Here is a 27,762-nt window from a genome sequence, read left to right on the forward strand (position 1 = left end):
TCCCCGGCCGGGATGTGGTGCCTGGACAGCCCTCCCTCTGCCGCCCAGTCTCACAGTCTCCCCTACCCCGTGCCACATTCCTGCGGCAAGACTGGCCCTTGGGAAGGGCCCTGAGAGATCTGTGGCCCCTTCGGGGGCCTCTGCAGCTGCCCCAAGGACCAACTGTGCCCCCATCCTGGGACTCATAGGAGAGACAGCTGGAGTCTGGTACCCGCAGCAAGGGGGCTGTGGCAGGGTTGAGGCACTGGGGGGTGTGATGAGACTCCTGCCAGGGCTGGTCTCCTCGCTGCCCTCACAGTGAGCAGCATATGATGCCGGCTCTCAGAGCTGCTGGTTTCCGCTCTCGGGCAGTCTCCCAGCTCCGGGCTGCATACGCAGCCTTCTTGGGAACAAAGAAGGTTGCCAAGAGATAGAAGCAGGGCAGAGTGCTGACGCAGGGGTAGGGCCACGCTGTGCTGGTCCTCCCGTCCCCCGCCTCCGGGAAAGGGTGAAGAGTCATAAAGAGGGCTCGCTGGGCGCCGTGCGCCATGCCTCAGAGCGCCATCTCCCCCAGGCCTGCAGGAACGTGTGGGCTTTGAGCCGTCCAGTGCTTCCCCTAAGGATCTGTGCCCAGAGCCGCAGCTACTCCCAGGGCGCCCCACCGCCGGAGGGCAGAGGAGAGAGCAGGAGGCCAGGACCTAGAGGAGCAACCTGTAGTGAAGCAGGACAGAGTGGGGGTCACACCCTGGCTCCTCCGGATGTGTTGTATGCCCTTGGGAAAGCTCCTTCACCTCATTGTCGTCATCTGTAAAATGGGTGACCAAATGATGCCTTGTCGGGCTCGTACAGCAGGAGGTGTGTGAGGTACTGAGTGTGGTGTCCACGTGTAAAGCTCCTCGGCCGGAGTGTGGGGAGTGGGTGGATGAACGCTGGCCTGCCTGGGTCCCTCACCCCTCACCTCTGCTGTGCTGCCCCTGCCAGGTGCCGCCATGCTGCCATTGCCAAGTACTTTGGGGATGCGCCCCCTGCCTGCACCAAGGGCTGTGACCACTGCCGGGACCCTGTGGCCCTGCGGAAGCAGCTGGAGGCCTTGGAGCATAGAAGCAGCTGGAACAAGACTTGCATCGGGCCTTCCCAAGGGAATGGCTTTGACCCTGAGCTGTATGAGGGAGGCCGCCGGGGCTATGGGGGCTTCAGCAGGTGAGGGGCTGTGAAGTCAGTCAGGGGCCCCCAACCCACTGCAAATAGGCTGGCCTCCCCCCTTGTGCCAAGGCACCCCAGTGCCATCGTTCACTCCCTGTCCCCGTGGGCCATGTCGGAGCTAGGAGCTTCGTGTTGTTCCTACCTGCCAGGCTATCAGAGACATCAGTGCCCCACCAGAAAAGCATGACAGGAGGGCCGAACCCAGGCCCAGGGCTGCTTACACCTAGCCTGTCCCCTAGGTACGACGAAGGTTCTGGAGGTAGTGGGGACGAGGGCAGAGATGAAGCCCACAAGCGGGAATGGAATCTCTTCTACCAGAAACAGATGAGCCTACGCAAGGTGAAGGGGATGGGGGCCTGCTGGGGTCACAGGTGGCCCCCCGTTCATATGCCCTCAGCCCCTACCCTGGAGCTGGATGGGGGGGGCTGTCCTACAGCTAAGTGAGATGCCTCATAGGCCCTTCATGTCATCTTCCAGGGCAAAGACCCCAAGATAGAAGAATTTGTGCCCCCAGGTTAGTACAGAAATGTCCCCAGGGGCTTTGGGGCTATTCCTAGGGTATAGATGTCTCATTGGGGGGCTGGGGACTCCAGAAAGCAGAGGTAGAGTGGACGGACCCACCCCTCTTTGCACTCCCCCCCAGATGAGGACTGTCCCCTGAAAGAGGCTTCTAGCAGGAAGATCCCCAGACTCACTGTGAAGGTAAGCGGTGGACAGCTCCTCACACCCGCCCCCCGGACTCCTTCCCCAACCCTGAGGCTTGAGTGACCGACTTCCCTCCCCTGTGTAGGCCCGTGAGCACTGCCTGGGGCTTCTGGAGGAGGCTCTGAGCAGTAACCGCCAGGCCACAGGTACCACCCATGGGTGAGTGACCTGGGTCACAGGGGCCAAAGAGGCTTCCCCAAGCCCCCGTTCCTTGTAGACCACAAGAACCCCCATCCCCTCTGGCTTATTTGGGCACCCCTCCCGCAGATTGTGACCCACCCTTCTCCCAGTGCCTGCAGGACAGTAAGCCCCCCGGGTGCCTGGGGTCCGGGTCAGAATCCCTGTGCCCACGGCCATTCCCACCAGGCCCGAAAGTCATCTCCAGGGTCCCCAGGGAGAATCCCATAGGAGCTCCACAGAGAGAGGGCTCAGGCCCGCCTGACGCCTAGTGCTCCTTCCTATCCTCAGACCCGATCTCCAGGCCAAGGCTGTGGAGCTGGAACATGAGATGTTCCGAAATGCCAAGGCGGCCAACCTGTACAAGGCCAGTGTGCTGAAGAAGGTGGGCGCTGGGCAGGGCATGCTTCTGGGCTAGGGTGGGAGAGACGGTCCCTCCAGCCTTCCAGGCTGTCTGCCTTCCTGCTGCCAGGAGGCCACTTACACGAAGGGAGCCTGACCTCCCTTTGCCGGCTGGAGGTGTTTCCAGCCAACCCCGTCAGGACTGGAATTCGACCAGTGTCCAGTTACCTGCAGCCACGAGCCCCAGAAGCCCACTTGTGGAAAGCCTGGGTTGGAGCTCTCAGGAGCTAGTGGGTGTCACGGCGTCCCTGCCCGTCCCTGAATCAGGTGGCTGAGATCCACAGAGCCTCCAAGGATGGGCAGCTCTACGACGTGGGGAGCAATACCAGGAGTTGCAGTGCGCAGGCCCAGCCCCCAGAGCCCACCGAGTATGACATCCGGCCGGCCTCCCAGGTGTCCTCGGTGAGCAGCGTCCTGGCATCCACCCCAAACCTGGGTCTGGGAAAGGCATCACGTCCTTTGTCCTCAGCCAGGGCATGGCTGCTTGCCTTCTCCTGGCATCGCAGCCCCGGCCCTAGGCGCCCCGCGGCAGACCCTCCAGCTTCCCTCTGCAGCCCCCACAGCTGTGCTCTGCTCAGCCTGACCGCCCTGAGCTGTCCTGCCGGGTCTCTCCCTCCCCACTCCCAAGAGCCCACCAGCTCAGCCCTTCCTGGACCAGCCCATGAGTGCCCTCAGAACCCTTTCTGTTCTTCACAGCTCAAACCCAAGCGGGTAGGAGCTGGTTTCCCCAGAGGCTCCTGCTCATTCCAGACGGCCACTGAGCTGATGGAGAAGATGTGGGCTGAGGAGCAAGCCCCCCAGCCAGTGTGGGGAGGTGAGCAGGAGCCCCACAGCCAGCCCCACAGCCTCCAGGGGGACTACAATGAGCCCCTCCCTGGGCCCAGAGGAGAGGCCCTTGGAAGCAGTGCTCATTGTGGGGGGTCCTCCCCTGAGAAGAAGGTGAAAAGCCCCTCCAAGGGCGGTGCCAAGGCCCGGGCCAGCAAGAAGCAGCAGCTCCTAGCCGCAGCGGCCCTCAAGGATTCACAGAACATCGCCCGCTTCTGCCAAAGGGCCAGGAGCCCATCTCCCCTCACCTCAGCCCCAGGGGCAGAAGGTGCCGGCCCTTCCTGTGAGGGAGTACAGGGACCCCCAGCAGCCCCAGAGAAGTGCACAAGGGAGGATGGAGCCCTGGGGTGTTTGGCTGCGCTCCCCCAGACCAAGGCGTGCACCGGGGAGAGGCCAAGGTAAGGGCCCTGATAGTTCTGAAATTCTCTGGAATCCTTTTTGCTAACTGGGCCTCTGAAGCTCTGGCCGTTCCTAGGGTGCGCTCTGCTGGGCCGGCTGAGCTGAGGGTGCAGCTGGTGGCTGGAGTTCTCATGCCTGCTCTCCCCTCTGGCCAGAGCCTGCACACTCAGAGACCAGGGGCCCCCTGAAGGCCAGTCCACCCCCACAAAGGAGACACACAGGGGCAAGCGGTCCAGACCCCAGCAGGTACTGACAGGGACAAGGCCATAGGGGAGGAGGCCTGTAGACCAGGCCGATACCTGTTCTGCTCTGGATGAGGGGTTTGGGGAAAATCATCTTTTTTACATCCCAGGGATAGACGGGACAGGCTGGAGGAAGCCAGCGGATGCTGAGGCCCAGTCTTCCAGAACGAGGGGAGGGGCCAGTGACAGGGAACCCAAGAGTGACTCTCCACTCTGGTCCTACACAGGAGAACCCAGAGAACCAGGCTCAGAAGAGGCCTCGCCCCTCAGCCAATGCCTCCATCTTAGCTGAGGCCAAGGAGAGCAGCTCGGCCAGCAATTGGGGCACCTTGAACCCCACAGCCCAAGATTCCCGCCTTCTCCCAGCCCCTGGCATCTCCCTCAAGGAGGCTGCAAATGTTGTGGTCAAATGCCTGACCCCTTTCTACAAGGAGGGCAAGTTTGCATCCAAGGTAAGGTAGATGGGTGGGTTCTGCCCTCCGCTGGGCCTGGGACACTTGGGCGCCGTGGGGCCAGGGAGCAGAGCCAGAGGACAAAGCAGGGTAGAAGCAGGCTAGTCCTGAGGTGGACTGCCTCCCTCCCTGGGGTCTGCCTTGCCCTTGGGTCATGGCTGAGGGCCACTGGAGGAGGGGGGCAGGGTAGGGGTCTGTGCTCTTTGCTCCTGTCACCCTCTGCCTCCAGGAATTATTTAAAGCCTTCGCCCGCCACCTCTCACACTCGCTGGCTCAGAAGGCCTCTCCTGGAAGGAGCGGTAAGTGCCCACGTCACCAGGCCAGAGGTGTTTGCGGGGCTTGGTGGTGGGGAGGGGACTGGCCCTCACGTTCCCGCTTCCCGAATCTGTAGTGAAGGAAGAGGCCCAGAATTTCATCAAGCAGTTTTTTCACGGTCGGGCCCGGTGCGAGAGTGAAGCTGACTGGCACGGCCTATGTGACCCACAAAGATGACCAGCTCCTGCCCACTAGGGCCAGAGTGCTCCCCCAGCCTCAACTGTGGGCCAGCCTGGGCCTCACTCAGGAACAGGGAAGGTGGAAAGCCTGCAGCCATCAGGGGCATCCTCTTTGCTCAGGGGCCATACCTTCCAACCATACCTTGCTTTGAAGATGGCCCCAGTCACCTCCCAAATCAAGGCCAAGGGACAGAGGCCAGCCACTTTCTGCTTGCAGGGTCTCAGGTCTTCTTCCGCCCAGCCTCCCTGCCTCTTGGCTGGGTTTTCCGAACCAGATCCCCATATTAGAAGCTTGGGGCGGGGTGGGGGGGTGGGGGGTGTGTGGCAGGAGGAAAGAATTGTAGGCCAGGGCGACGCCACCTGTCTGAGGCATTGGGCCGCCTCAGGAAGAGCCTGCTGGCCTCGGCTTCTTGGCCCACTGCCCTTTTCCCTTGCGATGCCAGCTTGTGGCCTGGCCCCAGGTGCAGAGCTTGGGAGCAGGGCAGCAACTAGGCCCTGCTCTCTGCTCAGCTCCTGGTCAGGAAGGCCGGGCCGGACGGAGACTTAGCAGAGAAATAAAGTCCTGTTGGTTTTGACACACACCCCCACAAACACAGCCTTTTTCTCTTGGGAGTTTTATTTCCTCACTGTTTGCTTCCCCCAGGCCTGGATTCGTGCTGATGTTAGCCAGGGCCTGGGGCCAGCTGGGCACCCCCCCTTCCCCAGCCTGGGCAGCATCAGATGCCCAAGCGAGTTCCTGCAGCCCCTGCTCCAGGCCCCCCCCAGGGGGAGTCCTGCTTTCTCAGCTGATGTCACTGGAGCAGCTCCTGCCTCGAGGCCTCCACATGGGCCAGCAGCGCTGTGCTGTGGCAGGTTCCAGAACAGCCAAGTGGGGAAGTCCAAACCAAAATGGCCTGACAGCACCCAAGGGAGACCTTCCCTGTCAGACTTGGACCTGGGAGGGGGCCCCTTCCTCATCTCCTCCCCTCCTCCATTCCTCTTGGGTGAGGCCGGCCGCTAGCTGGAAGCAAGGCTGCTGTCCAGCAGGAAGGTGATGGTGTACTTCAGCTCCTGGGCCTGCCCGGGGAACAGGCATGTGAGGACAGGGCTCCCCAGTGTGCCCCCCGCCCTGGCCCACACCACACCTGAGCCCCAGGCATGAGCATGGGCCCAGGCTCCGGGCATGCCAGGCCCGGGTCAGGCACTCCCCGCCTTGCCAGGGTGTCTGTCGTCAGAGGCCCCGGCCACTCACCTTGGGCAGCTCAAACCAGATGGTGTGGGGGCTGTCAGCAGAGCCGTAGTTGAGTTCCAGGCCAGGGGGCCCCCTACTCTCCAGGGGGCTCAGCAGGTGGAGCCGGTGCAGGTCCCTCAGGGCGATGGAGCAGCACCGTTTCTGGGGCAGCAGAGACAGCAGAGCCTGGGGTCACCATGGGGGACGGGAGAACGGCACAAGGGTGCTCAGACTGGTACTGGGGCAGGAGCCTGCCCACCTGGCTGTAGGGGTCCATGAGGAGGAGATGCTGGCGGTTCAGTCCCAGGAGGCTGGGTCCGGGCAGGGCCAGTTGACTCACGCGCAGCACCACATAGACAGTGTAGCCAAAGAGGGGCAGCTGGCTCACAGCCTCTGGGAACGGAGGGGCCAGGATAGGTGTTCTGGCCGTTCGGGCCCTGGGACCTGCCCGACTTGGCCCCCAGGTTGGATGAGCGGGGCAGGGCAGGTAGAGAAGCTTCCTCAGCCCCTCCACCCCCCCTTCCCTTCTGGGCCTCTTGCCTCGGCCCCTGCAACTCCCGGGCCCCAGACCCACCGATGAAGTTGATCTGTGCCTCTTGGGAGCTGCAGACTTGCAGCTGCCTCAGCTCCTGGTCCATCAGGTTCTTTATGATGGCTATGTTCACCTTCGATTGCAGCGGCTTTGGCAAGTAAGCCAGCAGGTCTCGCCTAGGACACAGACCGGTCAGTCAAGGCTGGGTATACAGCAGGGGCTAAATAAATGAGCAGGGGCTACTGTGAGTGAGATTGGGGATCCAGACTTACGAATGAGGCCTGGGCCCTGCCTATGAGGAGCTTGGGGTGGGCAGGTCAGGTGTACATAACCTCCACGACTCCAGGCCCATCAGGTTAAGGCCATGAAGGGTACAAGTTGAGCAGCCTTGACATTGGAAGACCGGGTGGGGGATGCGGGGGCTAAAGGAGAGGCCCTTAGGGTACGTGCTGAGGTGTGGGCCTCAGCACCAGCAGGGATCAGGGGTGGCAGGAGGTGTGGGGCCGTGTGCACACTCACTCCGACAGGTGGTCCTCTTGGTCCTCTTGGGGCTTGCTACGGTGCTGCAGGGCAGCCAGCCTGGCGAGTCGGGTGCTGGCCTGGGGGCTGACCAACAGCTTCCCCTGTAGGTAGTCCTGCAGCACCTGAGAGGGGACGGCAGTGAGGGGAAGGAGGCCTGGACATCCCCCACCCGGGCAGGGCTTCATTTGCAAGCTGCAGCCCAGGGTCAAGCCACCAGCTGGCTGGGGTTGGGGGGTCACGGGGTCGCGGCAGCTGACCTGCATGTAGTGGGTGGTGATGTAGGTGGGGTTATCGAAGTGCAGCGGGGTCTCCCAGCCGAGCCGCCGGCTGTGCAGGCTTATGTCCTGATCCACCACGTTGTTGAGGTACTCATGGGGCCACAGGGGCCGCACCAGCTCGCCTGCGTGGGGAGCCCAAGTCCACAGCCCGCCCTGACATCCAGGGCCAGCCCTGCCCGCAGTCCTGCCAGCCCCAGCCTGGGAACTTGCTCGCACGCACACAACCGGCAGGTAAGCCGCCTCCTGGAACCCAGCCTGCCCCCCCGCCCAGGCGAGGGGCTCACCTTCCCTTTTGATGAGGAAGAGGGCAAATTCCTGCACTTCCTGGGGGTCCGTGATGCCCATTTGCAGACATAGTTCCTCCAGCACTTCTGCCACCACCTGGGCCGTGTCGACAGGGCCGTGTGTGATGGGGGCAACTAGGCCGGGGTGGGGGAGGCCCAGATCTGATGCCACAGCTTTCCTGTCTCTCCCCAGCCCCTCTTCCCTGGCCCCATGCTCACCGTGAAAGTCCGGATACTGGTTTTGTAATCCATACCCCCTGGCAGGTGAACTACAAGCGAGCGGATTCCTTGCCCTTTCTGCCAAGGCAGGTTGTAGGGTTGGTCCACCAGTGGCCAGAGGCCCCAACTCCCTGTCCCCCACCAGGGAGTTCCATGATGCCCAGCCTCCTGAACCCGCCACCGCCGCCCCCCTCCCCAGTACCAGGAGAGCCTGAATTTCGCCTGGGGAGGGCAGCTGCGGGCGCCCCCCATATTTGACTGTGCGCTGGAGGTGTTCCTGACTGTTCCAGGCCAGCTCTGCAGAGGGGAAGCAGGCTGGGGTCACAAGCATCTCCAAACCCCTCCCCAAGCTGCTGAGACCCCAGCCTGGAAGGCCCTCCCCTAGGCACCTTGGCTTGGGCCTGAATCCTGCAGAAACTTCGTTACGTAGGGCATCAGCGTGGCTGACGGGGCAAAGAAGCCTGTCAGGAGGCTGAGGAAGCTCCAGCCGCGAGCACAGTGTTCCCTACAGGGCAGAGAGCCTGGGCTTCAGGCTGGCCAGACCATGCCCCAGCCCTGGGCCGCCCTCTGCCACTGCCCCCCAGCCCTGCATACTCACGGCCGAGGGTGTTTGGTGACCTGCTTGATGACTTGGCAGTAAATCTCATCCCTGAGGTTCTCCTTCTCCTGGCACAACTGTGGGGACGGAAGAGCAGAGGGCAGGGTGGCATGGGAGCTGAAGTCAGAGAAATCCTGCAAACAGCCAAGGCCGGGGCCACCTCTCAGTCTTGGACACAGCTTGTGCCTAATTCACTGTCTTCATCTGCTTATGGGCTCTGCTCAGCCCTGTCTTCTCTGCTGGCTCCCCTTATTTCCTTGACCTCCAGGGCTGCAGTGCCCTTGGGCCTCAGTCTACACGCACTGATGATCTCAGCTGTTCCCACCTGCTGATGACTGCCAGTGCTGGCCTCCAGCCCAGGCTTCTCCCTTGAACCCAGGACCCCCACTTGGAAGTCCGAACTTCACACTCCCTATGTTCAAAACAGATTCCTGCATCAACCCAGACCCATTCCTCCCTTAGGCCCCCATACCGAAGACAGTCTTGACTCTGGCCAAGGCCTCCATGACATCCTTGGCCCCGCTCTGTCACACCCCACATATAATTCATAGCAAACCCTGTTGTTCTGAGTCTTCTCCCCTCTGCTGCTACCTCTGGGCCTGGCCCTCACCATCCCTCACCTGTGATCATTGCAATAACCTCCTCTGGCACTTCTATCCCCCTGGGAGGGGTGGCAAACAGCGTCCCCTGAAAATGTAAGCCAGTCTCTGCACACCCCGAGTGAGTGCCCATCTCTCTTGAGAAATCAGAGTCCCAAGAGTAGCCTACGATGGCCTGCCGTGAGCTGTACCTGCCACCTCTCCCCAGCCTCATCCTCCACTCTGTCTTGGCTCACTGGGCGCGCCAGCTACGTGAGCCTTGCTGGTGCTAAGGCTCACCCTCATCAGGACTGTTGCCCCTGCCCCTCTCTGCATGTGATACCCCCAATTCACACCTGCCTCTCCCCCCAGCTTCCCTCAGATCTCTGCTCCAGGGTCGCCTCGCCCCCGAGCCTCTGCCTTAGAGCAGCCCCCTCCCTGCTGTATCATGCCCCACAGCACCTTTTACTCTTAGACACATTGCGTCATGGTTTACCAGATGTCTCCTCTCACTAGACTGTAAGTTTTGTGGGGACTGAGCCTGCTTGGTTCACCGCCATGCCCCCAAAATACTTTTGGATGATTTGAATGACTAGTGACCGAGGGAAGGGGGAAGCCACTCAGGCCCAGGCAGGAGGACAGGAACAGACCCTCAAGGCACACAGAATCCCACCCAAAGCTTTCAGCACACAAGCTCTTGCTTACCCTCAGCAGGTCATAAAGGAGCTCCATCTCATTCTTGCCCCGGGGCTTAGGCTGATCCCCCATAAATTGCATCAGAGCTGCAGGCAGGATGAGAAGCATGGTGAGCTGGGTTGGGGGCCTGGTTTTGGCTCATGCTGTCGCCAGACAGGGCTTTCCCTGTCATCTCATGCCTTGCTCCCAAAAATGCATGTGAGCCAGGCAGAGCAGAGCAGTCTCCTCTTTACTGATGAGGAAACAGGGCTCAGAGAGGTTCCGTGGGCACCTGAGGCTGCTTATAGCACGTAGACATCTGGAAATAGCACTGCCTTCCTGTCCAGACTCCACGCAACCCACCACCCCTTGGGAGTGAGTAGAAATAGGTGAGAGCTATGGGGATTCAGTAACCACCAGTGAGCTTCCCTGAGTTGACAAAGGACAGAAGGCAACCTGGCGCCTAGGTCCGAGGCACCACAGACATGGGGACCCAGGATGCTGTGGTCACTCACCCTGGAAGCTTTCCACAGCCTGCCTGTTTGTGTCCTCATCACTGAGGCTGATGAGCGATTCTCGTATGGGAGCCTGTGGCCAAAGAGACTGGGTTGTGGGTCTGGGGTCCATGGGAGCCAGCGGGCAAGGTCCACTGGCCCGACTCTTCCCCACCTGTCTCCCTCACCTTGCTGTACTGCACCAGGCCGGCCATGGCCTTCTTAGCATCTCCACCGGTGTGGTCCAGCCTGAGGGGGCAGAAGCAAGGACAGCCCTGCTTGCTCGGCCCTCCCGCCCCCATCACAGGTTGTGTAGGGAGGGTGCTAAGAACACTGGCCTGGTGGCTCCGAGCGGGGAGGCCGAGGATGGGCAGGCAGAAGGGTGGGCCCAGGGCACTCACAAGGTCTGGGGCTTCCGGAAGTGGTACAGGGCAAATTCCTGCATGGTGTAGTGGCAGGAGTCCGTGGACAGAGAGATGGAGGCTACAGAGTCATCGCTGTGTGCCTGGCTCCGGGGGCGGGCATGGCACTGGGAGCACAGGAGACCTCATGCCACCCGAGGGCCCCGGGCCTGTCTGGAGGCCCTGCCCAGCCCCCCGCCCAGCCCCCCGCCCAGCCCGAGCCAAGGGGAGCAGGCAGAACAGCAGTGAGCACACCACCAGAAGCCAGGGAAGTCCAGAGGCCTTTACTGAGCATCTTCTAGGGCAGCACTTAATGAAGTGCTGCGAGGGGGCACAAAGGGCGCATGGCCCAGCCCCTGCCCGCAGGGGGCTCACACTCTTGCTGGGGAGACAAGAAATCGGGAAGGGCAGAGGGGCAGCATCAGACCAAGCGCTACCCTAGCCAGGAGGCAGGTGGTCCTGGCCGCTCAGGGGAAATCGAGCCCTTCCTGTCCTCGACATGTTAGGCTTCGCCTCCGCCTCTCCTGTCTTCCTCACCTCCGCTGCCCTCTCCCACTGAGCCAGCCCTGGCTCTCTGTGCTGCAGCTGACTCTTGTGCCGGCCACTCCTCTCTGGCAAGAAGGAAAAGTCTGGGGCAGCAGCTGGCTGAACTATGTCGGCAGGGAAGAGTCCAGAACGGCCCCCAGTGGAGCCAAACTGCCAGCCTGGAAGGTATCCGAGGACAGCGCCTCACCCACCTGGCCCCTCTGCCCCTCCCAGGCTCTGCCATGTGCTGGCCCCCCCGTGCCGACTGCCCTGCTTGCCCCCAGGGATACCGGGCTCCAGCGAGGCCACTGGCAACAGCTTGATGAGGTCCCCACGGTGGAAGCTGAGGAGGCTGTGGTCATCGGTGATGTAGGTTCGCAGGGCGATGACGTAGCCGGAGTCCTACAGGCAGGAGGGTGAGTAGGCAAGGGAGCCAGCCTGCCTGCCACCCCAGTCCTTCCGGCCCCACCTGCTCCCCCTGTTGGCCTCACTCCCCACCCAGCAGTCCAGAGTTCCAGGAATCCGGCCTGAAGGCCCAGCCCCACCCCGGGCCGCTTGACGGAGCTTGGCTGACAGCTCCGGGACCAGCCAGACCAGACGCAGCCTGGGTGGAGGCCCCCCTACCCGGCCCGGGTCCCCCAGCCCAGCCGCCCACCAGCCCCCTGCCCGGCCTACACTTGCCTTCTTGAGCTCACTCAGGAACAGCTCAATCATGGCCTTGATGGCACTCGCCCGGGCCGTGTGCAACACCAGCTGCTCACTCTTCAGTGACAGCTCCAGGGTGGAGCTGCGCGGGCACTCCACGCCCAGCACCTCCGCAAAGCTGTGCACAGGCGGAGGCATGAGCTGAGAGCCGGCTCGCCCCCGCCAGCCCCCGGCCCAGCCCCGGGGCCAGGTTCACCTGTATGAGCACAGAGTCTTCAGCTGGTTCGGGTGGAAGTCGGGGCCTTTGGTCGCCTTGAGCAGTCTCAGTCCCCGGTGGGACACGCCCAGCAGTTGCACGTCACTGCTGCTCTCACCCTGCCCGGAGGGAAGGTGGCTGGGTCACAGACAGGCTCCTGGTCCCCACCACCATCCAAGGCGCCCCGGGGCTACTCAGGGCCCGTGCTGCTCTTCGTCCTTCCGTTGGGGCCCACTCCAGCCCCGGCTCTCATCCCTGCCACAAAGGCCCATGCTGAGCGTGCTGGGATCCAGACCGGGGTGCCACCTCCAGCCCCACTGACCGAGACAGGGAAAATTCGGGAGAAATAATTGGCCCAGTTGTCCCTAGCGGCCACCACGATGCGCTTCTTGACACTGTCCTCAGTGGTGTTGAGTGAGTCCAGACCCACCTCCAGGTCTCCTGTGGGCAGCAACGACCCCAGACTGTCCTCGGGCTCCCTCAAAGGGGGGACCCCAGAGTTTGCCCCCCCCCTCCAGACAGACCTAGTCCCAGCACTTAGGCCCCTGATTCCCGGGTCCCTGGACCCTACCCAGCAGCTCTTTCATTTTGCTCCGCTCATCCTGGGAGATCCGGATGCAGGACTCGGCAAAGGTGTCCCTCAGGATCTGGGGGCAGAGCCAAGAGGTCACCACCAGATCCCAGTGCCAGAGCCCACCATGGAGGCAGCCACACATGGAGGAAAAGCTGGAGAGCCTCGTGGGCACGGGTGGAGCAGGGAGGCATGTGGGGCCTCTGAGCCCAGGGCCGCCCCCCGCCTCCCACTCGCCTCCCTCAATCACCCGCACTAGCGGGTTACCGCTGCTCGGTCAGCTGAGAGGAATTCCCTGAAGGAACAGAACCGGGCGGGGAGGAGGGGAGACTGCTATGGAATTTGGGGGAAGAGGCAGGGTCCCGGGAGCATCCAAGGGCGGCACAGGAACAAGCATCAGCTGCTGTGTGCCGGGGCCCGTGTTGGGGACCGTATACACTTCATTTTGAATCCTCACTGCGGGCCAGTGATGGTCCTTACTCTCAGGGATGTGGTGAGGATGAAGTAAATGAAGGCAGGGCTTGAAACACAGCCCCTGCCCTCCAAGTGCTGGCCGCCCTCACGCCTCTCGCACTGGCGGTGACCTGGCCCGGTGCGGGCGCAGTCCGTCTACCCATGCGCAGGTGGCCCGGGCTCTCACCTGCTCACAGAGGAGCCGGAGGCAGTAGGGGTGGCAGAAGTTCTCCCGGGGGTAGAACACCTGCAGGAGAGCAGGGGCGAGGAGAACAGATGGGAAGGGTGCCCCCTCCCCGCCTACCTCCCAGCCCACCTCTGCCTCCCAGACCCGGAAGGAAAACCAGGCCTGAGGAGGTGGGTCGTGGGGAGGCGGCCCTCAGTGTTTGTGTATGGGGAGGTGCTGGGGTCCCACCACAGCCTGCCGCCCCTCCCCAGCCCAGAGAGAGGCCCGGCTGCGGCCCCGGCCGAGTGCCCACCTCCTTGCGTAGGAACAACCTCCAGGGCGGGTTGACGTAGGAGAAACACACACTGCCGGAAGGCACGAGCAGCTGGGTGGAGACTCCCTGGTCCTCCATGGGCTCCATCCAGCCTGGCAGAGGGAGGGGCCAGAGAGCTTCAGGGGAGGACCCGCCAGAGCCAGAATGATGGGGACCCGGGGACAAAAGACCGTCCCCTCCCTCGGGCCCTGCGAGGGCTCGGCCTACTCAACCTTTGCTGCCTCCCTCCTGTCCACATCCCGGCTCCGGCCTCCATTTCCAGCCTCAGACTTTCCCTGCTGCCCCTGACCACGTCAGCAGGGCCACTAAGTTCCTGATGGGGCTGCCAGGATGCACCGAGGACAATATCCCGAGACGGTCCCTCAGTGCCACAAGAGCCCCAGAGGTACCCGTGCCCTGCCCTGGATGGGAATGCGGAAGCTGGGGCTCCTTGCCCATAGTCCGGAGCCCCGAGCGCCTGAGCGGCTGACCTCGCAGCCCTGGGCACTGAGAGGCTTCTGGGGACACTGCCCGCCCCAACGAAGCCCACCACAGAAGGCTAGAAGGTTCCTTACCGCGGGGCCCAGCTGAAGGGGTCCCTGGTTCCTCAGGCAGAGGCAGCGGGGGCGCTGGTGGAGGGGAGGGTGCCCGGGCAGCAGGCGGAGTCTGGCCAGAGAGACCCTGGTTCTCCTTGGTGGAGCTGGAGGGCCCAAGCTGTGGCGGGACCTTGGGGCGAGGGGCCACAGCCGGTGGGAGGCCCTTCCCTGAGCTGGGGGATGGCGTCTGGGGAGGCACAGAGAACGGACACAGCTGGGTCTAGGGGTAAGGCCAAATTTCCCCCAGAGAGCCTTGGACCCCCGAGGTGAGAAGCCACGCCCTGGACGGGATGGAGCCTCACCGACACGCACGCGTGGGCACCGCTGATCCCCAGCTTAGCCAGAGCCTCATCCTTAGGGTTGTTTTTCTTCAGGAAACTTTGTGGGGGCTTCCTGAGAGAAGGAAGAGGTCCTAAGCGCACAGAGCGCCTCCCGGGGGAGTGGGCAGCCCTGGTCGCCCCGAGGCCCACCTGGATGGCTGCACGGGCACGGGCACGGGGCCCGGGCGACTCTGGTACATGCGGATGATGTTGCGAATCTCCCTGCTCGGTTCTGCCCGCCGTTGCGGGGCTGGCTCAGGGTGACCACCAGGCCCCACCCCTGGGGCCGCCGGCTCAGCCTCGGCCTCTTGTACCCCTTTGGCTCTACCTCGTGTCAGTGGCTTCTTCACTATGGGGGGAGGTGGGGGGGATGGCACTGACCAGGAGGAGAGGAAACGTGTGAGACCGGGCACAGACCCACGGCGCCAGGGCTCCCCCGCCCCCCGAGTCCCCACCACCTGCTCTTGGATTCTCCTCCTGCTCCTGTTCCTCCTCCTGTTCCTGCTCCTGGGGGATCTGTACCTTGGGTGGAGGCTTCACTGTCTTCACCTTGATCTGCTGCTGCCCTGTAAGTGCCCCAGGTGACCCGATTACTCTCCGTGGCGTGCCCAGCGGGCTCCTGGACAGGCCGGCCACCCCAGGCACGCTCACCCATCTTCTGGAAATAGTCCTGTTTCTGCTGGAAGCTCCTGGGCCGCTGGGGCTTCTCTTGGGCCTCCTGTGAGGTCTCCTGTGGGCAGGAAGGGGAAGTGAAGGAGCAGCCCCGCCAGCCAAGTCGCCCCTCTCCCAGCACCGCCCCCCTCCCCGCCCCATCCCTGTGGGGTCTCCCGCCCACGCAGCCCTGCCACCCGCCCGGCCTCGGCTCCTCCCCTCAGACAGGCACCCACCGATTTCAGCTCTTGCTCTGGCTCCCCGCGTGGGGCCAGGGGCTTCTTGGGCTTGGGGGCGACGGCTGGGGGTGAGCTCGGCGAGGCAGCTCCGGGGGCCCGGGCCTGAGGCTGAGCCTGGTGGTGGCGCTGCTGTGTCTGCTGCTCCAGGGACAAGGTCATGGCCTGGGCGGTCATCTGCTGGGCCTGGTGGGGGGAGGGGGCGGCGGGCCTGGTGAGAGCGCCCCGGCTCTGCCCCGCAGACCTGGCCCCGCGAGGCCCTCTGAGGGCCCTGCCCACCCTCACCAGGATCAGCGCCTGCTGGGTGATGAAGTTCTGCTGCTGGGCCACCAGCTGCCTCGGGTCCACGCTGGGAAGCAGGGGCTGCGGCTGCGGCTGCGGCGGCGGCACCACCATGGCTGCAAGTGGCATGCAAGTGCCCAGCTGGCACGTGGCCCCCTGCCCACTGCGCCCTCCGGGCCCCAGGGAGGACCTCCCTTCCTCCCTTCCTACCTGGGAAGGGAGCCGCCACCCGGCCTTACCTGGCATGGCAGGGACTGCACCCATCGCTGGCATCATGGGCACAGGGGCTGGCATCATGGCTGGCTGGTATCCGGGCATCTGCATCATCCCTGGGTAAACTGAGGGAACAGGGCCCCCCCGGGGTCGATCCTTATCTGCGCCCGCAGACCCCCTCCCTCCAGCTCCAAGCAACAAGAAGAGGATGGGCCCTCAGGGTGCTGGCTGGAGCTCTGACCCCAGTTGCCTGGGGGTCCCGGGCCATGCTTGCCCATGCTGCTGGGCTGGGGAGACCCTGGGTGGATGCTCAGCCCTGCACTCACCCATGGGGTAGCTGCCTTGCTGCATGGGCCCAATGGCGCCCCCTCCCTTCATGCGGCTGCTCAGAGCCCAGCCTTGCTCCAGATCCTGTAGGGACAAAGGCCACAGGCCACAGGGTCAGAACTGGAGCCCTGGGAGAGATGGGAGAGGCAGTGGAGGCCCCGGTGGGGTAGGGCCAGGGATGGGGTCGGGCGTATGTGCAGAACACTCACGCTGTGGCCCGGGGAGAGGACTGGCTGGAAGAGGTGGTCCAGGAAGCCATCCAGGTTCCCTGAGGTCTGAGACTCCCCTGTGGGGCCAGAGGAGGGTGTCACCCTGGGGTGTGGGGCACCCTGCACCCCCATTCGCATTGCACTGCCAACCTCGCTGTGCCCATTCTGGCCTTACCTGACTGGCTCCTGCTGGGTAGTGCTGGGGCTGGCCCCGGGGGTGGACCTGGGGGCAATGGAGGGGCCTGGATGCTAGGGGCGGGGGGGATGGCCTCAGCTCTGCAGGAGACAATGGGCCCAGCTAAGGGGGTGCCTTGGATAGGGGTGGTGTCCAGGCTGAGGCAAGGAATAGAATCTGCTGTGGGGGGTCATCCCCGTGGGGTGGGAGAAGCAGAGGTGTGTGTGGGGGGGTGCTGGGCCTGTAGCAGGTCCTGCGAACCCCGGGGTGTGATAGGGTGGCTATGGGGGTCACCTGTGACAGAACAGAGACAGGAACAGGCTGGGACAGGGGTGCTGGGGTGGCACCTACAAGCCACGGGGGGCAATGGGGTAGCTGTGGGGACTGACTGGGTCCCCCAGGTCCTCAGTCTGGCCGATGAGGTCCAGCACAAAGTCACAGCCCACCAAATCCTGCCAGGAGTCCCCGGAGTGCAGTGACACAGACCAGCCACGGGGGGGCAGCTCCAGGCCTCTGGGAGGGACAAAGGGGCGCCATAGGGAGTGATCAGCCAGGAAGATGACCACCCCGAGGGTACCCAAGGGGAGGCGGCTGAGGAAGGCAGAACCTGGGTGAGGAACTGGTTTCCTCAGACAGCTCTCCTTTATTCGCACCTCACGACCTTCTGCTTCCACATCGGCTCTGATGCACCCATTTATTTATTGACCTATTTCATTAGAATCTGGACCATAAATATAACCTCTACTCTTGCTCCCTAGCTTGAACCTACTGTCTGGCTCCTGCCCACTTACCCCTCTGTGCCCCCGCCCTGCCAACGCCCTCGGGGAGCAGGCTTTGGCCCTGGGTTTGCAGGAGGCGCCCCATGACAGGAGAGTGGGCAGGGAGGATGAGGATGGGACAGGGGTCCGTGTTGGCTACACTCCCCATCCCAGGTCCCCGTACCTGCTCTGCAGAATCCACCCGGCGAATTGCTCCCCCGTGGTCCAGGACTCCACCTCGGCTGAGTAGCATTCCTCTGTAGGGACAAGGGGTGGGGGCTGGAGTGAGGGGCAGCAGGTCCTTCCTGACGGGAAGGGGCTGCTGTCCCCATGGGGGTTCCAGAAGCAGGACAGCAGGACAGGACCCTGTGATCAGAGTCACGGGGGGGCAGCTAGAGGGCTGAGGCAGGAAGGGGGTCCAGGGAGGGTGAGGAGGCAGGGCTGGCTCCACTGTGGGCCTGGGGAGGCCTGAGCAGAAGGTGAGCATCACCAGTGAAGGTAAAGACGTCCAGAGCCATGCGGCCCCGCCGCCGCCCGGCGGTCCACTCGAGCTGGGTCGGGGGGTGGGCCCGTGCCATCCCAGGAGCCAGATGCGTCTGCTCCAGGGCCCCCAGCAGCTTGTGCTGACACAGCGCTGCCATGCCTCTGGGGGCCTGGTTGGACACAAATCTGCGGGGACAGCACAGGGCTGCTGTGGGGGTGGGCAGTCCACCGATCCCACTCACTGGGCCCCGCAAGGCAGGCCCCTTACTTCAGCAGTGGCTTCTGTAGGGTGGGCATGGGGGGAAAGGCGCTGAGCAGGATGGCCATGAGGACCCAGCTGCGCTGGTTGTGCTGCTCGTCCGTGTTGTGCCAGATCTGGGCCACGAGCTGGCTGAAGAGCTCGTCCCGCAGCCCTGGCCGGCGCTGGCCCTGTCGCACCAGGTATTCGCCCATGCTCTGCTCCTGCCAGGGGTGCAGGGACCCATCCCCCAGGAGCCGCAGCATCTGTAGACGGGGAACAAGGCGAAGGCAGGACATGCAGGGCTCCCCTGGCGCTCAGCCAGCACCCAGGAGCCAGGGTCCCCCAGCCCGTCCCCTCCCCGATGCGTCACTCACCACCTTGTTGATATCCAGGGCATGCTGAGGGTTCTCACCATCCAGCCGGGTCAGGGGCTTGGCCAGCGGCTGCCCAGGGCTGGGCAGGGCTGGCTCCTGCAAGGAGGGGGGAGACAGCACCTGAGCAGGTGCTGGTCTGTGCTGACCTGCTGGAGATAGCCCGGCGGAGCCCACGGGAGCACGCGCCCTGGGAGACGGAGAGCGGCTGGCGAGGAAAACCACCTTAGAAATGCATCTCAGTGGCTCTTTCTGATTAGAAAATTGATGCCCGTGCATGCAGAAAACTCAGAAAACATGCAAAAGGATAAAGAATAAAAAACCCATTACTATTTCCCTGCCAGTCGTGACCACAGTTGACATTTTAGCTTCTCTTTCCAGTCTTGCTTTTTTTTTTTTTCCCAAGATTTTATCTATTTATTTGACAGAGAGAGAAAGAGCGCAAGCAGGAGGAGCAGCAGAGGGAGAGGGAGAAGCAGGCTTCCCACTGAGCAGGGAGCCCAATGCGGGGCTCGATCCCAGGACCCCAGAATCATGACCTGAGCCGAAGGCAGAGGCTTCACTGCCTCAGCCTCCCAGGCGCCCCCTCCAGTCTCGCTTTCTACGCACAGATACCTACATCGCCCTCCCACACCTATTGTTGTTTTTAACAAAACTGGGATTCTACTCTATGTCCAGTTTGGAATCCTGCTTTTGTATCCAACACTGCAGCCTGGACACACGCTAATGACATGACTTCAACGGCAGGACGATGCTGCAGGGGTAACAAAGTTGTGGCATCACGGATCTCACTCTCAGTTGAGAGTGAGACGTTTGGCTTCAGGGGCTATTCTCCAAGCAGTGTGGCTGCACCCATCACCCCCGTGATAGGAGAGGATGGGTGGAGTGGGAAGAAGGAACAGGCCCAGCTTCTGCCTGGCAGGGCTAATATCTGGGGAGCCGTGGAGGTCCGCCAGGGAGAGCCGAGGTCTGGGGGCCCACCTGAAAGTTAGTGGAGATGAAGCTGGAGAACGGGAACTGGTCGATGTCGGGTGGGAGGGTCAGGCTGCTCCGGACCGGAACTTCAGGGGGCATGGACTCGGTGATGCTCCCAACCAAGGCATGGTGATGGCCTGGGGGAAGCGCCGAGAGGCAGCCCAGAAAGGCCGACATAAGGCACCCGGCTGTGGACCACCTCCACCCCTCATTACCCGCCCCCAGCCCTGGGGCAGAGGGAGCCCAGGGGAGCCCAGAGCATCACAGGGAGGGACCGCGGGGACAGACTGCACAGCAGAGAGATTGGGGGAGCGAGGGATCATGGTAAGAGGGACACCAACCAAAACCCACCTTCTGCTGTCTTTAGCATGACGGCCACCTCAGCGGGGATCTCCAAGCGCCCCAGCTCCTGGCAGAGAGGAGCGATCGACTATGTACTAAAGGAGGGGGTCCAGGGACCCAGTGTCCCTCCTCACCCCCAGGACCATAAACTTTTCCAAAGATCAAGGATTCTGATCCTGGACACAAATAGGACCCCAAGAGCCCTCAGAAGGAGACCGAGGGTGGCCCAGGCCTCTTCTTGGGGGGCCCAAGGGATGCACACCCAGGACCCCACACTCGTCCGCAAGCCATGCCAGTTTTGGGAGGCTCATAACCCAGTGGACACCCTTGAGCTTCCAGGCCACCTACCATGCTTGGCGCTGTCTTGGAGGCTGGGCCACTGTGCCAGCCACACTGAAGCCCAAGCTGCTGAGGGAGATGTGAGAGGAGCTGGTGCCCCGGTGAGGGGTCTCCGTGAACCTCCTGGCAGATCTTCTCCACCTCAGCAGTTCAGCTGCCCCCTCCAGCCCCCAGTGGAGAAACTAGCCCAGACCCAGAGGGGCCAGCTGCCTGCCGCCAGCCCTCCAGAGCCCTCACCGGCCGTTGCTGCCCGTCTGCAGGGGTGCTGGGGAGGAGGTAGAAAGAAACGGTCCCAGGGGACAAAGTCCAGCCAGGGAGGGGCCACAAAGAGGAGCAGTATGTGGGCGCTGACCTTTGAGCGGCTTTATGGCCCCCATGTTGGAGTCATCAGGCAAAAGAGGGAAGCAGGGGCGCCTGGGTGGCTCAGTCGTTAAGCGTCTGCCTTTGGCTCAGGTCATGATCCCAGGGTCCTGGGATCAAGCCCCGCATCAGGCTCCCTGCTCCACTGGAGGCCTGCTTCTCCCTCTCCCACTCTCCCTGCTTGTGTTCCCTCTCTCACTGTCTCTCTGTCAAATAAATAAATAAAATCTTAAAAAAAAAAAAAAAAAGAGGGAAGCAGGCTGGCCCTGAGGAAGGTCTGGAGGGGATGGGAAGGCATCCCCGGCAGGCAGGGGAGACTCACACTCTGGAGGGTGGGCAGGGATGAAGGAAGTGACCTCCCGGAGGCCCCAGACTCCCCTGGCCAGGCAGCGGGAAATGGGAAGAGCTGGGCCAGCCGTGGTCTCTGAGCCCTCGGGCCTCGTGCGCTTGGGCCAGGAGTGACTCAGCTACGGTCTGGCCAACTTGGCCAGCAAGGCTGCCTGACTTCTCTACCCTGAGCTGCCAGGGGCAGCAGCCCCACCCAGACACTCACCTGCAATCTCTGTCGCCTCCGGAGCAGGGGCCGGGCCACCAGCAGGACGCTGTTCAGCTGTCCCAGAGCTGCCCGCTGCTGGAGGTATCGCTTCCTGGAGGCCGGGAAGGGGGTTGGGGAGGAGTTCGAGCTTAGAGCCGGTACCCAAACCCTCCAAGCCGAGACATGAATGTAGACACGGACCCCAGGCCGATGACCCCTAGGTCCTTAACAGAAGCCACAGGGAAAGGACAGGACAGCTTGAAAGAACAAGTACATTGAGAAGGGGTTTGGTACCGTGGATTACGGTCTCAGGCGGCAGAGCCGACCGCCGGGCTCATTTCCCACCCAGTCGGTCAGTGTGGTTGTGGGTAAGTCCCTTCCTCTTGGTTTTATTGTCCTCATCTGCGAAGTGAGGATCCGTGTAATCCCTGCCCCACCACAAGATGAAGTCAATCAATCGACATGTTGAGAAATGTCTGGCGTATTTTTATTTAAGAAGCAAAACTTCTAAAAATGAAAAAATGCTATCACTGGAAATCTAATAAGAGATCACAGAAGAGATCATGTCTTTGAAAACTGTCCAGATAAAAGAAAGACAAGACTCCTCACGGAAGGAGCCCTGAGCAGGATTAAAATTTAAAAATAAGTATATAGCTTTGAGGCGGCCGGCTGGCTCAGTTGGTAGAGCATCTCGGGGTCGTGAGTTCAAGCTCCAAGTTGGGGGTAGAGTTTACTTAAAAAAAATAAATGTACAGCTTTTGTGCGAAGGACACCATCAAGAGCGTCAAAAGACAACCCATGGAATGGGAGAACATTTGCAAATTACGTATTTGATAAGAGTTTGATATCCAAGATGTATAAAGAACTCCCACAACTCAACAACAAGACAAACTATACAAAAAAAAGGCAGACTGAGGACTTGACTAGACATCTCTCCAAGAAGATACACAACTGGCCAAGAAACACATGAGAAGATGCTCAACCTCGTTAGTCATTAGAGAAATGCAAATCAAAGCCACAATGACGTATGGCTTCATGCCCACTAGGATGGCTATCATTTAAAAAGTGGAAAGTAAGGGTGCCTGGGTGGCTCAGTGGGTTAAACATCTGCTTTCAGCTCAGGTCATGACCTCAGGGTCCTGGGATTGAGCCCCGCATCGGGCTCCCTGCTCAGCAGGGAGTCTGCTTCTCCCTCTCCCACTCCCCCTGCTTGTGCACGTGTGTGCTCTCTCTCTCTCTCTCAAATGAAGAAATCTTTTTTTTTTTTTTTAAGTGTTAAATAAAGTGCCAGAAATGCTGTAGAGAAATTGGAAAACTGACACATGCTGGTGGGAGCGTAACTCCTCAAAAAACCAAACACAGAATTACCATATGACCCAGCAATTCCACTCCTTAGGTAAAGACCCGAAAGAACTGGAAGCAGAGAGCTGAACAGACATACTGGCACACTCGTGTTCCCGGCAGCTTTATTCGCAAGCACCAGAAAGTGGAAACAGTCCAAATGACCGCTGACAGATGAGTGGAGACACAAGGTGTGGTCTGCGCACCCAGGGGCAAAGAGAAGCGAAGTCTTGCCACCTTTTACTATATGGATGAACCTCATGAACGTTCCACTTAGTGCAGCGAGCCAGATGTAAGAGGAAATATTGTACGAGCCAACTCACATGGAATATCTGGAATAGGCAAATTCGTAGGGACAGAAAGTGGATGAGAGGTTCCTGGGGGCTGGAGGAAAGGCGAGCAGGGAATGATTGCGTGAGGGATCCAGTGTTTCTGCTGGTGATGACAACATTTTGGAAATAGAGTGTGGTGATGAGTGCCCTGTCTTGGAAGGCTCCCCTGGGGTCCATGGCACTGTCCTCACTTTGTTCTTAGCCCTTTACCACCCCCTTGGGGGTGACTGGTGGCTGGTTTACTGTCTGCACCTGACTCCCCAGTGCACTTGGGAGGCGCCACCTCTGCCTCCATCCCGGGGTCACCAGCGCTGGGCCCAGGGTAACGGAGAAGGTTGAGCCACAGCTATTGGGTGAAGCAGCACAGACATTCCCAAAAAGCTGTGAAGGTGAATAGGCATTAATCACATGAGAAGGGGGAAGGAAGTGCTATAGGACCAAGAAGTCCAAAGAGCCTGGAGAATAAAAATCTGGCCTAGAGGCTGGAGAGATAGGCAGGGCCTCACACAGCCTGATAAAAGATTATTCTTGGGGCAGAGTGGAGAACAGACTAGAAAACACTCAGGTTCAGGTGGCCTGAGCAGATAGTGAGCTTCTTGTCCCTCGGGGTATTCAAGCAGAGGTTGCATGGGGATGCTGACAGGATGACCCCCGGGGCAGGTAGATTTCCTTGAGGCCCTACCCTTCCCACACCCCGCCCCAGCACCTGGAGGAGGCCCCCAGTCTCACGCCACCCCTGCAGACCTGGCCTGAAGCCCTCGCGCCTGCGCCTGCATCCGCGGCAGGAGGAGGCCGCCGAGGTGCTGGAGGGGGATGCAGGTGTGCAGGCCGAGGTGCGGGCTGAGCAGGGCCTGGGAGCGTCGCCGGGCCCAGTGCTGCTCCAGCTGCTGCCAGCCCGGCTCCCGCAGCAGGACCTGGGGGCAGAGGTGAGGGTGCCCAGGCTGGCGGGGCCGAGGCCCACCCTGCTCTTCTCCTCAGGCCTCGGCCTCCTCCCTTCCGGCAGGACAACCGATTCTTGTGGGGAGCCCGGGACACCTGCCTCCCAGGCCCACTCCATCGCCTCCCCACCCAGAAGGACCCCTCCCCCCCATTCCTGAGTTTGTCCCGGAATGCTCCTCTCCCTTCCCAGCCACGCCTGCCTCTCCGCACACACACCCACCTGGGTGGCCCCGAGGTGGTAGAGGGGTGACTCGGGCCCCAGCACCTGACTCAGGATGGCGCCACACCTCTCGCGGTCAGAGGACTCTCCCCGCGCCTCTGTGTCCAGGGCCCGGAACCTACCCCGAGGAGGGAGAAGCTGAGGTCAGAACAAGCACAGAGAGGACCTCCCTCCACGCCTGTTTGACACCCCCCGGCCCCTAAGCCATTCAACAACGATTTGCAGCGCACCTACTATGTGCCCGGCACCCAGCAGAGTTTTGCTGAGTGGCGGAGGGCCAGGTAGAGGCATGGGGGTGGTGCAGATAGTGAATAGGGAAGGAGAGGGACGGAGGGAGAGAGAGCAGTGAAAGGAGGCGGGCTGGAGGCCAGACCTGGGGTCCCGAGGAAAGTGGGCCCACCTCCGCCCTGAAGGAACCCCAGGTCTGCCAGCCACTCTGAGGGGCTGTCCTTGTGGGTCCCGGCCCGAGGTGCCTGGGCCCTCGGCTGCCTCCATCCTGGGACCCTACCTAGCCAGGAAGGCCTGGAAGGGCAGGCGCACAGGGAAGTTGGCACTGCGGGTACACACCGCCTCCAGGATGTTGGCCTGGCTCAGCTGCTCAGCCACGTGTCCCACGTCAAAGAGGCCCGGAAGCTGTGGCCACCGAACAGAGCCAGTGAGAGCTGGAGTCGGGGCGGGGCGGGGTGGCGGGGCCGGGGGGGGGGGCTGCTGAGCAGGGCAGGGCAGGTAGATGGGAAGGCTCTGGGGCCAGGTGCGGTGGGTCGGGGGAGCTCACCTTTCCTGGGTTGGGGTTGAGGCACTGAATGAAATAGACATGGCTCCTGATGGGAGGAAGGGGGGGGTCATGTGGGCGCAGACCAGCCCCCGAGTCCCTGGGGTCTCCTATGCGGGGGGCACTGTTCTCACCTGCCCAGCTGGGCTAGGAGGTCCTCCAGGGAATGCTGGAAGCAAGAGGCCAGTGTGGGTTTGCCTGGCCCAGCCCTGGACTGGCACTCTGCTTCCTGGAACGGGCTGCCCAGAAGCTGTGGGGCAAGAGGAGGCTGAGCTGGCTTGCTTCCCAGGCCCGTCCATAGCCCGTCCCCGGGGAGCCAGGGTGGGCCAGACCATGGCGTCCAGACCCCAGAAGCCTCAGCCCACGGTCCAAGGGGCAGGGGGACACAGTGTGGAGGGGTGGGGGGCACCTGGAGACGGCTCTGGGCAAGCATTTCCACCACGGCAGGGTCAAGATGATCCCGGTTTCTGTTTATAAATTTGTGAACCTGTAAGAGACAATGTGGGGAGTAGAGGGGGAGCCAAAGAGAGAAGACTGGGGTGGAGCCTGGTCCCTTTGTCACATAATCCCGCCTCTCCCCACTGGGCTAAATAAAGGACCACCTTTGTCTCGTCAATTAACGGCTCTGAGAAAACTGGAAATCCCCATGCAAATGAATGAAGTTGGACTCTTATATCAGATATAAAAATTAACCCAAAATGAATGGATCAAAGACCTAAATTTAAGGCCTGGAACTCTAAAACTCTTAGAAGAAAACGTGGGAAAAAAGCTTCATGACGTTGGACTTTGCAACGATTTCCTGAATAGGACACTAAAAGTATAGGCAACAGAAGAAAAATTAAACTGGATCTCATCAAAATTAAAGCTTTTGTGGGGCGCCTGGCTGGTTCAGGAACACATGCGACTCTTGATCTCTGGGTCATGAGTTCCAGCCCCACGTTGGGAGTAGAGATTACTTAAAAAAAAATTTTTTTTTCTTGGGGCGCCGGGGTGACTCAGTCTGTTAAGCGTCTGCCTTTGACTCAGGTCATGATCTCGGGATCCTGGGATCGAGCCCCGCATCGGGCCCCCTGCTCATTGGGGAGCCTATTTCTCTCCCTCTCCCTCTGTCCCTCCCCCCAGCTCATGCTCTCTCTCACTCTCTCTCAAATAAATAAAATCTTTAAAAAAATGTTTTCTTTTGTGAGCTTCAATATAGTTTTGTGGTTTTCTTTATCCAATCCCCTTGTGTGTATGGGTTTTTTTAGGTGTGATTGGGGTTTTTTTGCGGGAGGGAACAGAGGTATAACTGATAAACCTTAGGTTTCTTGTTTGGGTAACTTCTGGGTGGTCTGTGTTTTCTTCTACAACCAAAACAGCTCACCTCCTCCAGGAAGGCTTATTGGACTTGCCCTACCTCAAACTAGCCATATGGTCCTACCCTTTATACCAGGTCCCCTCCCCTCAGCAGTTCTCCTCCTGGGTAGGTGTGTTGTCACCGTGAAACTCAGAAGGAGGAAAGGCGAGTCCCTTCAGTGAGCACCTTTATGTGCCAGGCACCTGCCTGACCACTTCCCCATTACTGCATTTAATCCTCACAAGTGTTATAGGACTCCCATTCCCATTTTACAGGTGGGAAAACATAGGCTCAGGAGGAGAAGCAGACAGCCAGAGGTTATCAGAGTCAGGTTTCCACGCCCCACACATATGCTCCTCCCCTCCTGGTCTTAAGGCTCCCAGTCTCATCTCCCTCTACCCCATGGTGCTCAGCCAGAACTCACTAAATCATGCTGGGAACTGTGTAGGAACAAGGGCATAGGTAGAAACATATGGTCAAGCCCCGGGAGGGGCCTCCCCTCACCTACTCCTCTTAGCTGTCAGGTGAGTCAGCTCTGGGGAGGGGACACCCGGGCCACATCACCCTCACTGATTCACCCAGGGGTCTGTCCCTGATTTACCCCAGTACCTGGTAGGTGACAGGCCCAGCGTAACGCCTCACGGTGAAGATCGGAAGGGGCAGCTGGGGCTTGGCGTAGCAGGGGTGATTGCCATGGTGATAGTGACACTTCTGGAGGAAGGTGTGGTCTGTGGCCTGATAAGAGGGATGAGCTTCCCTCAGGCCTTTGCACAAGATGTGCCCCTGCCCGGACCATGCATCCCTCCAGGGTCATCAATGAGTATTTGTGGAATGGGAGGACCACGGCCCCGAGGCTTGCTCCCTACTAGCTGGAGGCCCGAGGGACCACCACAAGCCCTGCATGAGCCCTGCGCAGTGCCCACCACCCTGCCCCTTCCGCAGCAAGGACTTGAGGAACCCCAGAGAGGTTCACCCAGAGACAGGATCTGAACCCAAGCTGTGCTGAGAAGCTACGCGCAGGGTTTCTGGCCCCCATCACCTGTGGCTCCTCTCGGAGGCCCTGCTGGCCCTGGCCTGGCCACCAGGGCCCCCACCGCTCGGGGCTCACCTGGGACAGCCATGTCTGGGCATCCAGGATACTCAGGAGGCTGTGGGGCTGGTCTATGAGGAGGTCCAGACAGGTGTCCCGCACAGGCTGGGGAACGGGCACCCAGGGCAGCAGCTCTCGCCGACAGGCCTCCTGGGAACAGTAGCACGGGGCCGGTTCCAGAGCACACCCGCGTTCGTGGGGGAGCTCACTGGACCCAGAGCAGGGATGGCCCTCCCATTGTCCAGATGAGTAAAATGAGGCCCAGAAGGGCTGAGATGGCCCATAGTGGGGCGGGGCGGGATGAGGGGCTTTGGGGCCGAGCTCTCAGTTCAGGGCCCTCTGTTTCCCAGGGATGGCCCCTGCTCGGGAAGGCCTGGGTGCCACCGGCCACCGCCAGGCCCAGCGCCTCTCACCTGCTCCTGGGCCCGCAGCATCTGGCTGGAGAAGAGCTGCAGACGCTCGCTGGCGAGGTTACTGCATAGTTGTTCCAGGCCGTTCACCCGCAGGGCCTGGGGGCACCGGGGCAGCAAGGACGTGGGCACCCACACGGCAGGGGCATGGGGCGGGGGAGGGGGGGCTGCACACTGCCCTCCCAGAACTCAGGGAGGAGTGGGGCCCTGGGGCTGAGGCTGCAGCCCACAGGGTCAAGTCCAAAGGCCTCAGCCCACACCCCTCCCGCTGCCTCAGCATGACTGTGAGCCTTCAGGCCACGGGTCACAGC

At 61.4% G+C, this 27,762-nt stretch overlaps 2 protein-coding genes across 6 annotated transcripts in view; one reads left to right on the forward strand and one right to left on the reverse strand.

Annotated features, from left to right (window-relative positions):
• The window catches only part of RECQL5 (RecQ like helicase 5), a 35,332-nt gene extending 29,863 nt beyond the window's left edge, over positions 1–5,469 (forward strand). For 2 of the 5 annotated variants that reach the window (XM_035026017.1, XM_035026018.1), the window contains 12 exons: positions 961–1,179; positions 1,422–1,521; positions 1,660–1,696; positions 1,826–1,884; positions 1,973–2,046; positions 2,356–2,449; positions 2,734–2,868; positions 3,163–3,689; positions 3,846–3,936; positions 4,160–4,384; positions 4,614–4,683; positions 4,776–5,469. In XM_035026017.1, coding sequence (XP_034881908.1) covers positions 961–1,179; positions 1,422–1,521; positions 1,660–1,696; positions 1,826–1,884; positions 1,973–2,046; positions 2,356–2,449; positions 2,734–2,868; positions 3,163–3,689; positions 3,846–3,936; positions 4,160–4,384; positions 4,614–4,683; positions 4,776–4,876 — 1,732 coding nt within the window. In that variant the 3' untranslated portion in view covers positions 4,877–5,469. Of the gene's footprint in view, positions 1–960; positions 1,180–1,421; positions 1,522–1,659; positions 1,697–1,825; positions 1,885–1,972; positions 2,047–2,355; positions 2,450–2,733; positions 2,869–3,162; positions 3,690–3,766; positions 3,937–4,159; positions 4,385–4,613; positions 4,684–4,775 lie in introns of those variants that run through there. The other 3 variants (XR_004683060.1, XR_004683061.1, XM_035026019.1) reach the window with 3 other exon arrangements.
• A 10-nt stretch (positions 5,470–5,479) lies between these two features.
• MYO15B (myosin XVB) overlaps positions 5,480–27,762 on the reverse strand; it is a 29,116-nt gene continuing 6,833 nt past the window's right edge. Inside the window, 51 exon segments of the mRNA XM_035026352.1 lie at positions 5,480–5,934; positions 6,110–6,250; positions 6,348–6,481; positions 6,663–6,796; positions 7,140–7,264; positions 7,400–7,542; positions 7,705–7,801; positions 7,924–8,001; positions 8,126–8,220; positions 8,313–8,428; positions 8,522–8,598; positions 9,805–9,881; positions 10,290–10,362; positions 10,457–10,517; positions 10,670–10,797; positions 11,207–11,373; positions 11,485–11,596; positions 11,876–12,017; positions 12,096–12,214; positions 12,418–12,536; positions 12,667–12,742; positions 13,307–13,366; positions 13,599–13,711; positions 14,174–14,381; positions 14,497–14,587; positions 14,665–14,890; positions 14,973–15,080; positions 15,166–15,244; positions 15,402–15,587; positions 15,687–16,021; positions 16,223–16,307; positions 16,433–16,509; positions 16,608–16,708; positions 16,959–17,120; positions 17,550–17,622; positions 17,856–18,034; positions 18,117–18,352; positions 18,464–18,559; positions 19,442–19,572; positions 19,787–19,844; positions 20,126–20,170; positions 21,018–21,123; positions 23,429–23,598; positions 23,844–23,961; positions 24,352–24,476; positions 24,619–24,664; positions 24,750–24,865; positions 25,025–25,102; positions 26,561–26,686; positions 27,060–27,191; positions 27,455–27,552. Of these exon segments, the coding sequence (XP_034882243.1) occupies positions 5,875–5,934; positions 6,110–6,250; positions 6,348–6,481; positions 6,663–6,796; positions 7,140–7,264; positions 7,400–7,542; positions 7,705–7,801; positions 7,924–8,001; positions 8,126–8,220; positions 8,313–8,428; positions 8,522–8,598; positions 9,805–9,881; positions 10,290–10,362; positions 10,457–10,517; positions 10,670–10,797; positions 11,207–11,373; positions 11,485–11,596; positions 11,876–12,017; positions 12,096–12,214; positions 12,418–12,536; positions 12,667–12,742; positions 13,307–13,366; positions 13,599–13,711; positions 14,174–14,381; positions 14,497–14,587; positions 14,665–14,890; positions 14,973–15,080; positions 15,166–15,244; positions 15,402–15,587; positions 15,687–16,021; positions 16,223–16,307; positions 16,433–16,509; positions 16,608–16,708; positions 16,959–17,120; positions 17,550–17,622; positions 17,856–18,034; positions 18,117–18,352; positions 18,464–18,559; positions 19,442–19,572; positions 19,787–19,844; positions 20,126–20,170; positions 21,018–21,123; positions 23,429–23,598; positions 23,844–23,961; positions 24,352–24,476; positions 24,619–24,664; positions 24,750–24,865; positions 25,025–25,102; positions 26,561–26,686; positions 27,060–27,191; positions 27,455–27,552 (6,038 nt within the window). The 3' untranslated portion in view covers positions 5,480–5,874.

The sequence above is a fragment of the Mirounga leonina genome, unplaced genomic scaffold, assembly GCF_011800145.1.
Source record: "Mirounga leonina isolate KUSES-001 unplaced genomic scaffold, KU_Mleo_1.0 Mir_197, whole genome shotgun sequence".
In the NCBI taxonomy this organism is placed as follows: Eukaryota; Metazoa; Chordata; class Mammalia; order Carnivora; family Phocidae; genus Mirounga; species Mirounga leonina.